A 13,628-nucleotide genomic window follows, 5' to 3' on the forward strand; every position below is an offset into this window, starting at 1 on the left:
ACATAATGGAAACAAATAGAATAAAATAAATTGTGCTCGAACGCGGGCACTCAGGCGTACGCACGAAGGGGGAGGGCGCACCCCCTAGTCAATTCAGACAGAGGGGGGGGGGCGCAAAGTCTGCCCCCATACTTTGACTTTGTAGTAAGGCGGGGGGGGAGGGGGGCAGCAATTAACCTTCCTACTTCCCTCCCCCATGATGGGGAACCCTGCGCACGTCTAAGTGCACACTGATGCTCGAGCTAGCGCTTGCACAGTTCAGGTAGTTAAGGCGATTCGGCCACACACAGACATGAAAAATTCATTCGAACACAAGTCAAGTTTAACGAACGGCTCCCCGTGCACGGGTGCCGGCATTATCAGGAAACCTATGTTACGGATGAATTAAAACGTCGGTACGAATTTAACGAAACGGAATGTATTTGCACTTAGGCGAGCTTCGCGCGGCGTACCTAAAACGAAGCAACATGCTGCGTTTAAAATGACCCACACGCATCAACCCGAGCATCACGGTAGTTTTAGCGCACAAAACGAACACGGACGGAAAAGAACGACGCGGACACCACGTCGTTGTTTTCTGTCCTGTTTTTTTTTTTTTCTTGTGCGAAAAAAATGCACTTGAATTACCAACAGGCCGAAGCATACGCGCCTTAGACACGCTTGACGCTTAGAGGTAACAGGCGCCGTCACAACCCAACTATTCTTAAATCAAAATAGTGGTTCATCGAGAGCGGGGCCCCCTTCCAACACCACCGCCGACAGGAGGGCACCGCCACAACTGCGTTCAAATTCCCCACCGAATCACAGCCGCGCATGCGCACACTGCTTTCAACACCAAACAAAGCAAAGCTTGCCCGCGCCTAATGTCACACAACTTTGCCTTCATCCCGATGAAACAATACACTCACATATGCTCGCTACGTTAACAAATGCTCACCGATCGTCAACCAGTTAAGAAAAGCTTAGTTAACGGCATTAGATCGCGCTCTCGGAGTTAACAAAGCGCTGGCCGTAGCAACGTGATAGTGGTACATACCGTTTCAGTTCGAGTGCTCCACGATATGAAGCTGCAGGTCTCCCTTTGAGTATAGTGCATCTTCGTAATAAGCAGCACTGGCAGAAGGTAAAGGACGAGCACACAGCGCACGCACACTTCAAACAACCGAAACACACCGATTGCAAAACTCGACCGATCGGGAGGCGATGCACAACACACGCAGAAAACGATGGAGTCCGGCGGCGTGTCTGAGCGCGTTGCTTAGGTCACGTGGAGCTGTTCCGCGCGCTGCGCACGCGCGGCGGCTGCGCCGGCAGAGGAGGTGGCGCCCCGGCCGTTGTTGGGTCGCGTGGGCGCAGCTTTCTTTCTGCGGCAGTGTTATGTTTTGTTATGCTTTATACAGTGTATTCGAATCGCAGTAAGCATTGCGACGACACAGTAAGGGCTGCTTGACTACAAGTCTCCCTTCACTGGAGGGGAGGCCCTCACAAAGCGGCAATATATATGTAATGTATAATCTCAAAGAAAAGATCGCCTAGCAGCGATCTTTTCGCCGCTAAACTGGTGCTGCTGTGGTCTCAGCGGCTCTGCTACGCGCAGATCGTGGCTTGTTGGAACGCGGTGCGAGCTGTCATAGCGAAGAATAAACGCAGGATTTCTCGATATATCGGTCAAGATACACTTTCGCGGTCGTATTATCCAGTTTTGGCAAAAATGTGATGGTATTAAACGCATGAAAAATGCATTATTTTCAAGGGATGTTGGCAGGGAACAAAAACGAAAACGTATTAGGCTGAAAAACGTATTATGCAGAATCGTATCAACGAGATTTCACTGTATATATATGCTATAGATTAAGCGTTAGGAGAGGTGTTTGCGATGATCACAGTGCAGTGAAGCCAACTGTCTCTAAACTGAACAAATGCTTATGAATGATAAACAAATACATATATTATTCCGAATGTATTTCGGGCATTCATTGAACGTGTCAATCCAATCAAGCAATAAATGAAATTATTTTGGAAATGATTTCTCAAAAATAAATCTGGATGTAAAGGCTTAAATATATGTGAGCTCAAAATAAGTAACATCAGTTGACTCACTGCATTCAGAACCTCGGCACGACAATGCTATATTTTATTTTCACTACCACTTGCCTAATAAAGTAGGCGAAATACATGCGTCTTTGCAATTACAGCAGACTTGTGATGCACAACTAAAAGAATGAAAATTGAGTGGCAAGCTTAGCAGACCAAGGTGAACCATTACTGATTCACGAGCAGGTAGCTTCACACTCAGGTGCCTCGTGAAACAGTATCCTGTGCCAAGACGCTCTGTCGAACAGGGTGGTGACCCGTGGTTTCAGGAGGCGTTGCCCGTGGTGTTCAATGTCCCAGTTAATTGAATTCAGCAGTACAACGATACCTGTTTACACCTACGGGTCAATTCACTGCGTGAATTGACCCATAGGTGTAAAATCCAAAGAACACCCATGGGTGTTTAACAGAACATACACCCATTGTACACCCAAAAATGAAAAAAGGGTGTGCGAAGGGTGTGCAAAGAAGACATTACACCCTTTCGGATAATATTGACAGAAAAAAAGGGTGTACGATAGGTGTTTTATCGCAAATACACCTATAAGGGTGTGAAACGGTTTGCAGTGTAAGAGGTTCAAGGCATCCTACATAGTTAGTGATGGCCTCGGGCCGTATTTCAAGAAACTTGTGCTTGACGAGCTGCACAAGCCGGATGTGGTTTTATCTGTTAGCATTGACGAGACCCCTCTTCCTGAACAGAGGTGCCAACAACTTGATGTTGTAGTTCTTTCTCCAACAAAATGCAGCGAGTTGTGGAACACCTACAGTCTTTCCGGCTGGGCTCTGCGACTTCGGAAATTTTGGCTAGTGAAGTGCGGAGAGCAATGATGGACCTGCTGCAGAAAAATGTAATTTGCTTTTCTACGGATGGCCCTAATGCAATGAAAAGCTTCAGAAAAAAGATGCAGGAAGCATACCCTGACATCATAGATGTAGGAGAGTGCTGCTTGCACAAAGTGCACAACTCATTTGCCCGCGGCTTGAGTGCTGTTGGCTCGGATGTCGATGCTGCTGTGGTCGATCTTTATTACTTTTTTAAGAATTCTTCGGCTCAAAATGAATTGTTGAAGGCAGAGCACCTGCTCCAAAAGCTAGTTTTGCTGCTCCAAAACGCAATTTTGCCTGCTCCAAAAGCTGCTCCAAAGTGGCCTAAGCCAGTAGCATCACTGAATTAATCAGTAGTACTGAAACTACTTGTAATAAAAAAAGTAACATTCCGTTCGTTACAAGACGTAATAAAAATGCCGTTTCTGTGTTTCTGTTTCATTCGTGGAAAACAGAGCTTGGCATTACCAAGGAGAAAGGTGCGGGTGGTTTGAAAGTTACGTTTTCGCCGGGCTCCTCTCTGCTCGCACGGTCACGTCTCAGTGGTAGTTTCGTTATCGCGTACTGTTGTGTGCTTTGCACACTCATGAAAGTCGCTCAAACGCAAAGTTCGACAAAATGTCATGTCCCTGTTATGTGGCCGTATGCAGTGATTCCACTCCTGCGCCAACTGCGCCAAAGTGCGCCAAATTGTATTTGCTGCGCCATCCTGATAATATCGACGAAAATTGCGCCAAAGTGCGCCAAAGTCTCGGGTTTGGGGGCGTCTATCACCGGCAATCGCACGGCCGGCGCGTCAGAACATGTGCACCTTGATCTTGGGGCTGCCAAAGTCGCAACCATGGACCAAGAATTATTCCGCTGAATAAATAGCGCTCGCGCGTGCGTCCCGAATAAGCCACGATGCCATGCACGGTGCCGACACAGCGTCTGTTCTGCAAGTCGGCTCGACAGCAAAACGCGCTCTCCGCAGAGGCTCGTGACGTCTAGGCTTCTCGGTAGCGAGAAAGTGCGACGGCGATTCATCGGCGGACGTCGTCTGTTCTAGAAACGGTGCTGATAGCTTGTTTCAAGCGTTGCACGGCACGTAAGGAAAGCAATGTTCAGTAATAACTACATGTGTGCTGCCAAAATGTCTGTCACTTCTGTTTCCGGGCATCGCGGAATGAAATCTGGGATCGCTAGCAGTATATATATGGAACAATATCAAATTTTCCTTGCTTCGCGTTTATGGAAGAGCACGCGAACGGTGGAAACGCGTTCACACTTTTCCTCAGATATACTTTAACCATGGATCTTCATTCGGAAGAGCTTTTTCGTAATTGCTTATACCAGCACATCCGAGTTTATCACTCTGCGGTAAATACCCCCTAAAAGGCCCTGCCCTTTCGAGCTCACGTGCTAGGGTTCCCATTTGAATTTTTCGCTTGCTTTTTAAAAATGTCATCACATTAATAAAAGCATATATCCTAGTCGGAGCAACCCCAAATACGCAGCTGTCAGTAGCGGGCCCGTCGCTGACGGCCCACAGTGAAGCGGCTACCCCATGTTACACGTCCGCCCCTCGCTTTCGGGGGTCAATAGCTGACGGGTAAAAAAACTCAGTTTCGCTTAAGGGCGAAGCAATGAATGCGATACCAACAAATTGCATTGTTAAACGAAGTAAGGCTAGTAGCTAACTCTTTTGGATTCGATCTCGCGTAACTCAACAAAACACTGGTTTAAGGGAATATGGCCGCTCCAGGAACCGAAGCGTTTTCTTGCTCCGAGTTCTCTAAACACGAAGCGTTGAGAGCACAGCAAGTTTACGAGCCGTCTCCTGATGCCTCGAGATGGCGCGCGCGCAAGCGACGGCGCCCTTCAAACGATGCGGTCCCCTCGCCCCCCCCCCCCCGCTCCCCTGGCGTCCTTTCATGCTCCTTACGAAAGACGGGCGGGGCGTTTCCTCTCTGTTTGATGAGCAATGGACGGCAGGCCCGCACGCGGGAAGCTGTTATCTCATGCGCTGTCCGTGCGACGGAGACAGACGGCCGGCTAGCTTAATCTCCGCTTCAGCCGCGTTCGTCGCCAGCGCTCGCGAGCTTTTACCCGCGGCTAGAATGCGCGTGGTGATGTTATTAATTTGGTCTTTATACAGAAAATTACGGCAATGGCGACGGCAAAAATCCGCGGAGAGCGTCAATATAATTGTTATCACAATAAACATTTAAAAAAAGTTGAGCCATTTCACTCTGTGAAGTGGATGATAAGCGAAGCTGTTTCGCGCATGGCGAGGAGGTGACATGGTGGAGACAGTTTGGTATGTAAGGCCAGGTTGTTAACGTTCAATACGCAATATTAATGCGAAAGCATCAGATGCTTTATCAAACACGAAAATTGACCGTCGGCGGCGTCAATCGATTGATGCAAAAAATAATCATGTGATGGCTTCATCATCACGTCATAGATCGTCAAAACTTGTCACATCATCTTGGCGTCATATATCGTGATGTCACGTGATGACGCCATCACGACATCGTCGCTTTACACTGCTTCCGTAATCGGTGCGCCGATCATGGAGCTAGCGCAAAACCAGGTGAGGTGCAGATAGCTTGCAGAGAAGGAGGGGGAGGATCAACCCGTCGATCGAGAAGAAAAAGAACCTGGCTTTTGCCTTGGAGTTTTCTTAGGGGAATGCATTAGAGATAGTGTGGCTCTTTGGCATTGAGGCACTGCTGTACATCACGGCGTTTATCTACAATGTCTGCTGATAACCACATAGATTTATTTAGAGTGTTATTTCATAAAGTGCAATTTTATTGATCTGGTATTCTGTTTATTTGCTAGTGTCGAAAATAATCGCCGAAGAGGTTAATTCAGAACACTCAACTGCATGAGCCCTTATTTTTTCATTAGCGAGTGAAGTATGGAGTTCTCCTGACATGATTTTTTCCATGAGATTTGCAATGAATCGAAATATTGCTATATTTCATAAGAGCCCCATAGTAATATTCCGGTGCTTGAATGTTATTGCAATATGCTTCTTTAGTGCACTCCAGGATGTCAAATTCGCTGCTCCAGAGTGCTCCCAGATGCAAAATTATATGCTCCAAAGTGCTCCAAGATGAAAATTTTGCTGCTCCAAAGTGCTCCAAAACGGAAATTTTGCTGCTCCAAAAATTGCTCCAAATCAGAAGTCCTTGGTAGCATTACTGCGTATGCCTGAATGGGGTGCACCGCTTGAGCAAGAGCAGTTGCAGCAAAAAAACTGACATGACTTTCCAATGGGTGCCGCAAATAAACCCCTACACCAAAGTGGCTGAGTGCCATGCCTCTGTGACAGTGTGCTAAACAACCAAGAAATTTGCGTATGTGCTCGCTGCACTTTCGTGCAGAGGATTACGAGGTCAACCGCAATTTGGGCAAGGCTTGTAATGTGCCCTTCAGAGCAGGAAGCGCAGCGTCGGCTGCCAGGCAGTAAAGACGGGCAACGTTGGCCCAGGCAAACACTACGTCAGGAGGCCTTTTCAGGCAGATGATTTGAAGTGTGCTAACGCTGTGCAGACCACTAGAATGTGATTTTCTTTCAAAATGAGCATTTCTTTGGCACAAAACAAGCACTAACAGGTTTCTGGAGCGTTATTTCAGCAATAAACTTCGACTTAACATTTGCCTTTAGTGTCCCTTTCATGTAAGTACCCTATTGGAACCAGTGCAGCACCATGAGGTACGTTGCAAATGATACTGACACACGTACATGCTATCTTTTATTTCATGGGGACAGCCTTTTTCGCTTTCTTGTGATGCGCTTTATTGCTCGACGCGCTTCATCTTGCGTGCTGCTTCATGAATGACGCCAACTGTTCTAGAAACATTGCATTCCTGACGCTTTTGCTTTGTATACCTTCTAGATTGTACGCAAGCATCAGTGATAACGGTAGAATGTACTGTGATGCATGTATAAAAGCTGACAGATTTCACCGCCAATCAGTTTTTTTATGGCTGTCATTGCACTGAGTGTGTCACTTTTCTCTTTGGCCAGAAGTTCCCCCAATGAAGTATTTCATCCTTACCTGCTGGATTTCTGCTTATCTCACCGTCACAACCACGTGACAATGTGGTTTCAGTGGTAAAAGAAATTATTTGCATAAATAAATTGGTCATGAATTTCTTTTTTTTCTTAGGAAGGGTTCATATCAGGAGTCTCAAACACGTAGCCCGTGGGCCCCTCTTGCTGGCGGCCCGGTCCACACAGGCCGGTCTTCGTCCCATATTTTTTTAATGTTCTGAATAAGCGTGTTCATGAGCTACGCTAGTATGACTGGCCTAACGCATTTTTTTTTAGTGAGGCGTCCCCTGCAATTAAGTCGAACCTCGATATATCGAACGGCACGGCGATCGCGAAATAGTTCGATATATCCAGAATTCGATATAAAAAAATCACGTAAAAAACTTGTGGAAAACAACCAACGAACCAATCGTGGTGCAGTAAATACTCACTTGAAGATTCAAACAAAGTATTTATTGTGTTGGCTTAAAATACTGAAAAAGAGTAGCCTGCTTTTTGTTGGCAATGGCGTGTTTGACGACTGCGTCCTCAACATAGTCCAGGCGATCCACAAGTGAAAGGTCGGTGCCTTCAATCGCGCTGCAGTGGCGGCGCGCAAGGGCCAAAGCGGCTACGACCTCAGCTGATGTCGGGAGCGGGCAACATCAGCGCTTGCGGGATCCACCTCGGCAGCGTCTTCATTCGGCTGCTCAGCGGTAGCTTCGGCGACGATTTCTACATCCGTTAGCTCCGCCGTTGTACCAGTGCTGTCGTCACCTCCAACGAAGTCTTCGATGCACATGCTTTGCGGCTCCGCACCAACAAAGCTCTCCAGCTTGCTCCACGTTTCGGCGAGCTCGCTTTCTTCATCTGCGCATGCCAACTCAGCTTCCTCGGATTCTTCCACTGATGCTTCGTCAGTGCGTCCACCGAAGCCCGCATGCCGAAAGCAGTTGGCTATCGTCGACTGCTTGACGTTTTCCCACGACGCCTTGAGCATTTGGATGGCGCCCAAAAGATCGATCTTCAGATCTTGGCCCATCCGGAGTCTTACAAGCAAAATGTCGGTCAGCCGACGCTTGTAGATAGACTTAAATGTGCGGATAATGCCCTGGTCCAACGGTTGGAGCTTCGAAGTGGTGTTGGGCGGCAGAAATACCACTTCGATGTTGCTCAGTTGGGCATCGGTGTGGTGTGCCGTGCAGTTATCTACGATAAGGCATACCTTCCGTCCCTGACGCACCAGGTCCGAATCCCACGCCTTCAGCCTGGATTGCTTCCAGTTTTGCTGCAAAAGTCAGGGTCGTCCGTTTCTTCGCGTCTGCAGCCATCGCTACACACACCACAACGCGCGGCAGGCCTAACACACGAGCACAACAACGACCGATGCGACGGATGCCTGGCGATACTATCAAGGAGGAGCTGGTGCAACAAGTGCAGTGCGTCGTTGCTGCAAGGCCAGCAAGGCTGCGGCGTGCGTATGCCGCTACGTTCAAGTGGCGCACTCGGCGCCATCGATGTGTGCAGCAGTCGTAAACGCCCACCGCGCTACCGCTATTTTCGAGAGTTGCGGGAAAGCTCGCCGCCTGTCAACGGAGCGCGGGCGGTTTGGGGTGGCCGAGTTCGATATATCCATTATACGTCAAACTTCGTTCGAAATAAAAAATTAAAAATGCATGCGATTTCCCACGTGATATAGGAACCGTTCGATATAGGCAATAATTCGATATGTCCGTGTTCGATATATCGAGGTTTGACTGTACCATGTGTTGATACATGACCGTGAAACAACAGTTCTGTGTTTCAGAATTGGCGTCCCGATTGTGTTCAATTTAGAGATCAGTATCGATATGTCGTTGGAACTCTATCGATATCTCGTTGGAACTCTGGTGCTCAATCCCCTTCTGAAATGACCCGTATATGAGATATGGGGAATGTCTTCAGTCTAACGGCAACGTTACCTGATATTTCGTACAATCTACATCCCCCCCCCCTTGTTCCCCCTTTCCTACCTTGTTCACTGTCCCGGCCCTTGTGGGACTGAATTCCGTGACTGCTACCCACTAGCTGAAGTGAGTCCGAGACCCCTGGTGAATATGAAAAGAAAACATAACACAAAAGGGGCCTTGCAACAGTTTTTCAAGTAATCACCGGATAACCTCACTCTCAGAGTTTATTGCCTCACGAATTGACTGCCGCAAAAGTTTTTAGATTCTGTGAAGTACGAGCAAAATTACAGGGATTCATTGCTTGCTTTAAGTGCTTTTCCCCTTCTTTGGTCCCAGCAACCACACTGACTGCTACATAAGGGGATAATGGGGCAAGAAGCTACACCCGTACATAAGCGTGCAGTGCATTGTGACCTTGCGCACTTTCTTTTATTTTTTTTCTGTGAACGTTCGGCTCCATTTCAATGCTATCACGAGTGCGTTGGTGCGATTCTAGCACTACATAGCGCCAAATGGCTGTGGAAACTATGCAGCTCTTCATGCCCAAATCAGCCAATGGCCGTAAGTCAAATTGATGTCATAAGCCAAGTTGAACTTATGGCACCATTTGTCGAGAGAAGAGCGAGTGATTTCTAGCTTACTTTGAAATTTAATTGCAAGTTCCATGCCACATGCTGTGCTATAATGTTTGGCTCACATGTTCGCAGGAGCCTCGACTACCAGTCGGCAGCATTTTCTGGCAGTGTTCAAGAACTGTTGCAGGGCCCCTGTAGCAGATACATTGCCAATCTATCTTTAAAAATGTTATATTTGGCTGGTTAAATCCATGATAATTATGTTTTTGACAAGCTGTAATTCATCGTCAGCTTTTGTATAATTTCCTCTATAATTACTATCACCTTTACTGTCACAAAAATATGACAGCATGATGCTTCACGAAGAAAATCTTTGTCCATGATTAGTTTTACAAGCAGAAATGATAACCATTTCTTCCGTTGGCTTCATATGCATGTTATTCTGTGTTTTTTTTTTTTGTTTTTTTGTGCAGCATCTACTGGACATGCTGGTGCAAGTTGGGCATTCTATGAAGAGAAAGATCTTGGTTGTTTGATGGTATCAGTGACTACTGGTGATTCATCTAGGCTCAGAGTGAGAAAACAAGCAAAAAACTAAAGTTCTGAATCGGGATTGCTGTGGTGCCCGCAACTGCTGACTGCTAGTCACGGAGTGGGAGTGATACTAGGTCAATGCGCGGTGCGCACATACTTGAAGGCTGTGTAGTTTACAGCAATGTGTGCCCTCAAGTGCTCTACAAAGACTTCCTTCTATGGTGAGAATCACAAGCGAAGCCCTCTTGTGGAGAAAGTGGAACAGCAGTCAAGAAGGTTGTCCAGGGATCCTGCCAGAGTGAACTTGCGCAGAAGCCTCCTAGGGCGGACTCGTGTCTGGAAGTTATTGTACACACAAGCTGAAGCTCTGACAATCGCTCACACCCTAGACAACGACGTCCGGGTCTTCTCCTATGAGATTCCAGAGAGCGATGCCGGGAAGCGTGCTTACATTGTGACCCACCCACTTGACCTTTGGAAGGTGCTGCAGATGCGCAAGCCTTCCAATCGCTGCATGTACGAAGTGATTGCGGAGGATGCACCCTGCAAGCTCTACTTTGATCTCGAGTTTGAGCGGAACATTAATCCGGCCAGAGACGGTGTTGCCATGGTGGAGCACTTTATCGATGTCGTGTGCCGCGAGTGGGAAGATCTCTTCGGGGACCACTGCAGTCGAGAAGACGTCCTTTGGCTCGATTCCAGCACTGCGAAGAAGTTCAGCTGCCATCTGATTTTTCAGAGAATGCGCATGTTTCGGAACAATCGTGAGGCAGGTGCTTTTGTTCACCTCGTGTGTCAGAAAATGAAAGGTCCTGTGACAACGGCAGTAAAGTCTGCCTTGGCTGCTTCCAGGGCTTCTCGGACAAGCCCCTTGGTGCTCAATAAAAGCGGCAAGGAAGTGCTCTTCTGCGACGAGGCGGTCTACACACGCAATCGCAACTTCCGTCTCTTTCAGTGCACAAAACTCAACAAGAACACACCTTTGGTGCTTTCTAAGAGTGACTGCTATGTCCGCTCCTTGGGGAGATGCCCAGAAGACAAGGAAATCTTCCTGGACAGTCTTATCACGTGGCCTCATCAGCAGACTGGTGGACATCTGCTGCAACTGTCTGCAGACTGTGGTGCAGCCAAGCTTAATAATGGCTTGCCAGCATTTGTGGCTGAAAGGAAAGAGAGTGTCAAGTCAATGAGCTCACCATATCCAGATATAGACGAGTTTATTCGGGGCCTCATTGGTCCACGTGGGACTATCCGACAGGTGTCGCACTTTGTGGACACTGACACATTGGTGTACGACGTGCTAGGCTACCGGTTTTGTGAGAATATTGGCCGCGAGCACCGCAGCAATGGTATCATGTATGTGGTTGACGTGAATGTAGGCAGCTTTTACCAAAAGTGTTACGATCCTGACTGTCGAGCGGTGTCGTTTCGCTCTGTCGTTCGTCCCATCCCACCCGAGTGCCTGCCATCCTTTTGGCTCAAGCAGATCCCCGATGAAATGCTGCTATAAATGAATGTTCTTCACTATTATAATTTTATTTTATATCTTTACCACAGTTTTTTTAAGACATTCTAGATGGAATATGTGACTAGGAAGTTAGCCAGTGTTAACATTCATTGCCTTTCAAAGACTGCCTAGAAGCTTTTCATGCCTATTTATTAATTCAAGTGCCCACCATTTTTTAAGAACATAGTATATTGTAACGTAATAGAAAACTAACCATTACGCTGTATCTATATCTAAGAGTGCTTTCTTTAGAAAGTGCATAGGAATGTGTCAAACAGCTTTTGTATTTGCATAGCCTTTTCTACAAATATTGGCAGAACCGAATACTTGAAGTGATGGCAGTGTCGTGCCGGTAAAAGCAAAAGACTGTTAATTTCAGTTCAGCTTTTATTTTCGACACCAAGATACTGTATGACAAGAAAACCGCATGCCCTTCTAAAAACCAAAATTTTGACCTTAGCTACATGTAGCCTGTTACATAAATTGTCTTATTTTTCTTAGTCTCCTATTATCTCACTATCCTCCACAGAAACAGTCCGTGTTGGCGCTTATGCCGAAATCCAAGCCTTACGCGTGACAGTCTTGCTGTCATGCCTCAAAAGCACAGTGCATGTTCAGCATCCTGATTATGACAACAATTCTCGCACCACTCCATAAAAACAAATGTAGTTCTATCGATTTTCCTTTTGTGGTAATTATAACTGGCTACATGGTTGAATGCCCACTTCCAATGCAGTAAATAGTATAACCTCATTACAACAGACCATCTTAGTAAAGAGGATTTTGGTCTGTTGTAAAGGGACTATGTAAAATCCAAGTACTGTTACAACAGACTTTTATGTAAGCACGGAATGGGTCTGTTACAACCGGAGAGAATTAAGAGTCACAAACATGGTCTTATTTTCAACGGGGGACCCAAAAAAAAATGTGATTTTTGGAAAAAGGCATTTTCAGTTTCTGTAGCCCATTTTCTATCTGATTCCAAAATATATATCTTCACTAAAAACTACGTAGAAGTGCTATAAATTTTTTTGTTTTGCGTCTGCTGACTTGACGAAAATTGAAGAAATAGCAAAAAATTAAAAAATTAAGCGTTTTTCAAAATTATAGCTCGGCAACGGCGTTACTGGGCGCCACCATTTTGGGCTTGTCGTAAAGAGCATTACTCCGTGTTCAAGTTTTCCGTTTCTGCTAGCTCCTCCATTCAGTAACAAGCGTACGAAAAGCACATGTCTGAAGTTCAATTCAAGGCCTCCAATTGGCTGCTTCTGCCGTGATGCTTGCTCTGGGATTGTCGTCTGCTGCTTGTGCGTCGCGAGGTCGTGGCTGTCGAAAATTGCGCTACTTAGTGACGCGTTCGCACTCGTTCTGTGTTCACGGGTCGACAATAATTTAGAACGCTTTAGTTTGGCAGCTGCAAGCGGAAGCTCAGTCATCTGATTACGATAGCGCGCCGCACTCGTCGCATACATCGCAGACACACGTAGAACCAGTGTTGCCAGGTTTGGCAATTTTTAGCCAAACTGGGCTACACAAAAAAATTTTTGGCATCGACTTGGGCGAGTTGGTTATGTGGCTATATTTGGGCTATTGAAAATCTGCAACTTGGCTATATTTGCGCTATAGGTGGCGCTTTAACCCCTGCTTTAAGGGCCTCCAAGGGCTGTTCTTATCAAGCAGAAACGAATCACGGAGGCTACATTTTAGCTGGCTGAGCCGTCACCGCGGCTATGGGGGCTAGACATACCGCGGCTGTGCGTGTGTGCACGAAATTCGCACCCCCTCCTCTTTTCCCACCCCCTCTCCGCGCCGTTGTTTGAGCTGTTTGGGCCGGTGGCTTTGATCTTTGATGCACTTAACGTCACATCACGCTTTGCCATGCTAACGTTTGCGCCAGCAACATCGTGTCATCTTCGTCTTATATGGGTTTCAGTCATGAGACACCCAATCTCCGGGCATCGGCATGAGCCTGGGGGTAGACAGTGTTTCACAATATACTGTACTAACATGATTATATCTAGAAAAGGAGAGCAATGCAATCGAATGGGGTGATCTTCTTGTACGGTCAATGCTGTCGAAGATAGTGCTTCGCGAGCACGCGTCACCAACTGCTG

At 46.9% G+C, this 13,628-nt stretch overlaps 1 protein-coding gene across 1 annotated transcript in view; it reads left to right on the forward strand.

The window, feature by feature from the left end:
- Positions 1 to 11,603, forward strand: part of LOC119406057 (DNA-directed primase/polymerase protein) — a 58,879-nt gene extending 47,276 nt beyond the window's left edge. The window contains exon 4 of the mRNA XM_037672902.2: positions 9,947 to 11,603. Coding sequence (XP_037528830.1) covers positions 10,189 to 11,517 — 1,329 coding nt within the window. The 5' untranslated portion in view covers positions 9,947 to 10,188 and the 3' untranslated portion in view covers positions 11,518 to 11,603. The remainder of the gene's footprint in view (positions 1 to 9,946) is intronic.
- The last annotated feature ends 2,025 nt before the right edge of the window (positions 11,604 to 13,628 follow it).

This window comes from Rhipicephalus sanguineus, chromosome 9 (genome assembly GCF_013339695.2).
Source record: "Rhipicephalus sanguineus isolate Rsan-2018 chromosome 9, BIME_Rsan_1.4, whole genome shotgun sequence".
NCBI classification, from domain to species: Eukaryota; Metazoa; Arthropoda; class Arachnida; order Ixodida; family Ixodidae; genus Rhipicephalus; species Rhipicephalus sanguineus.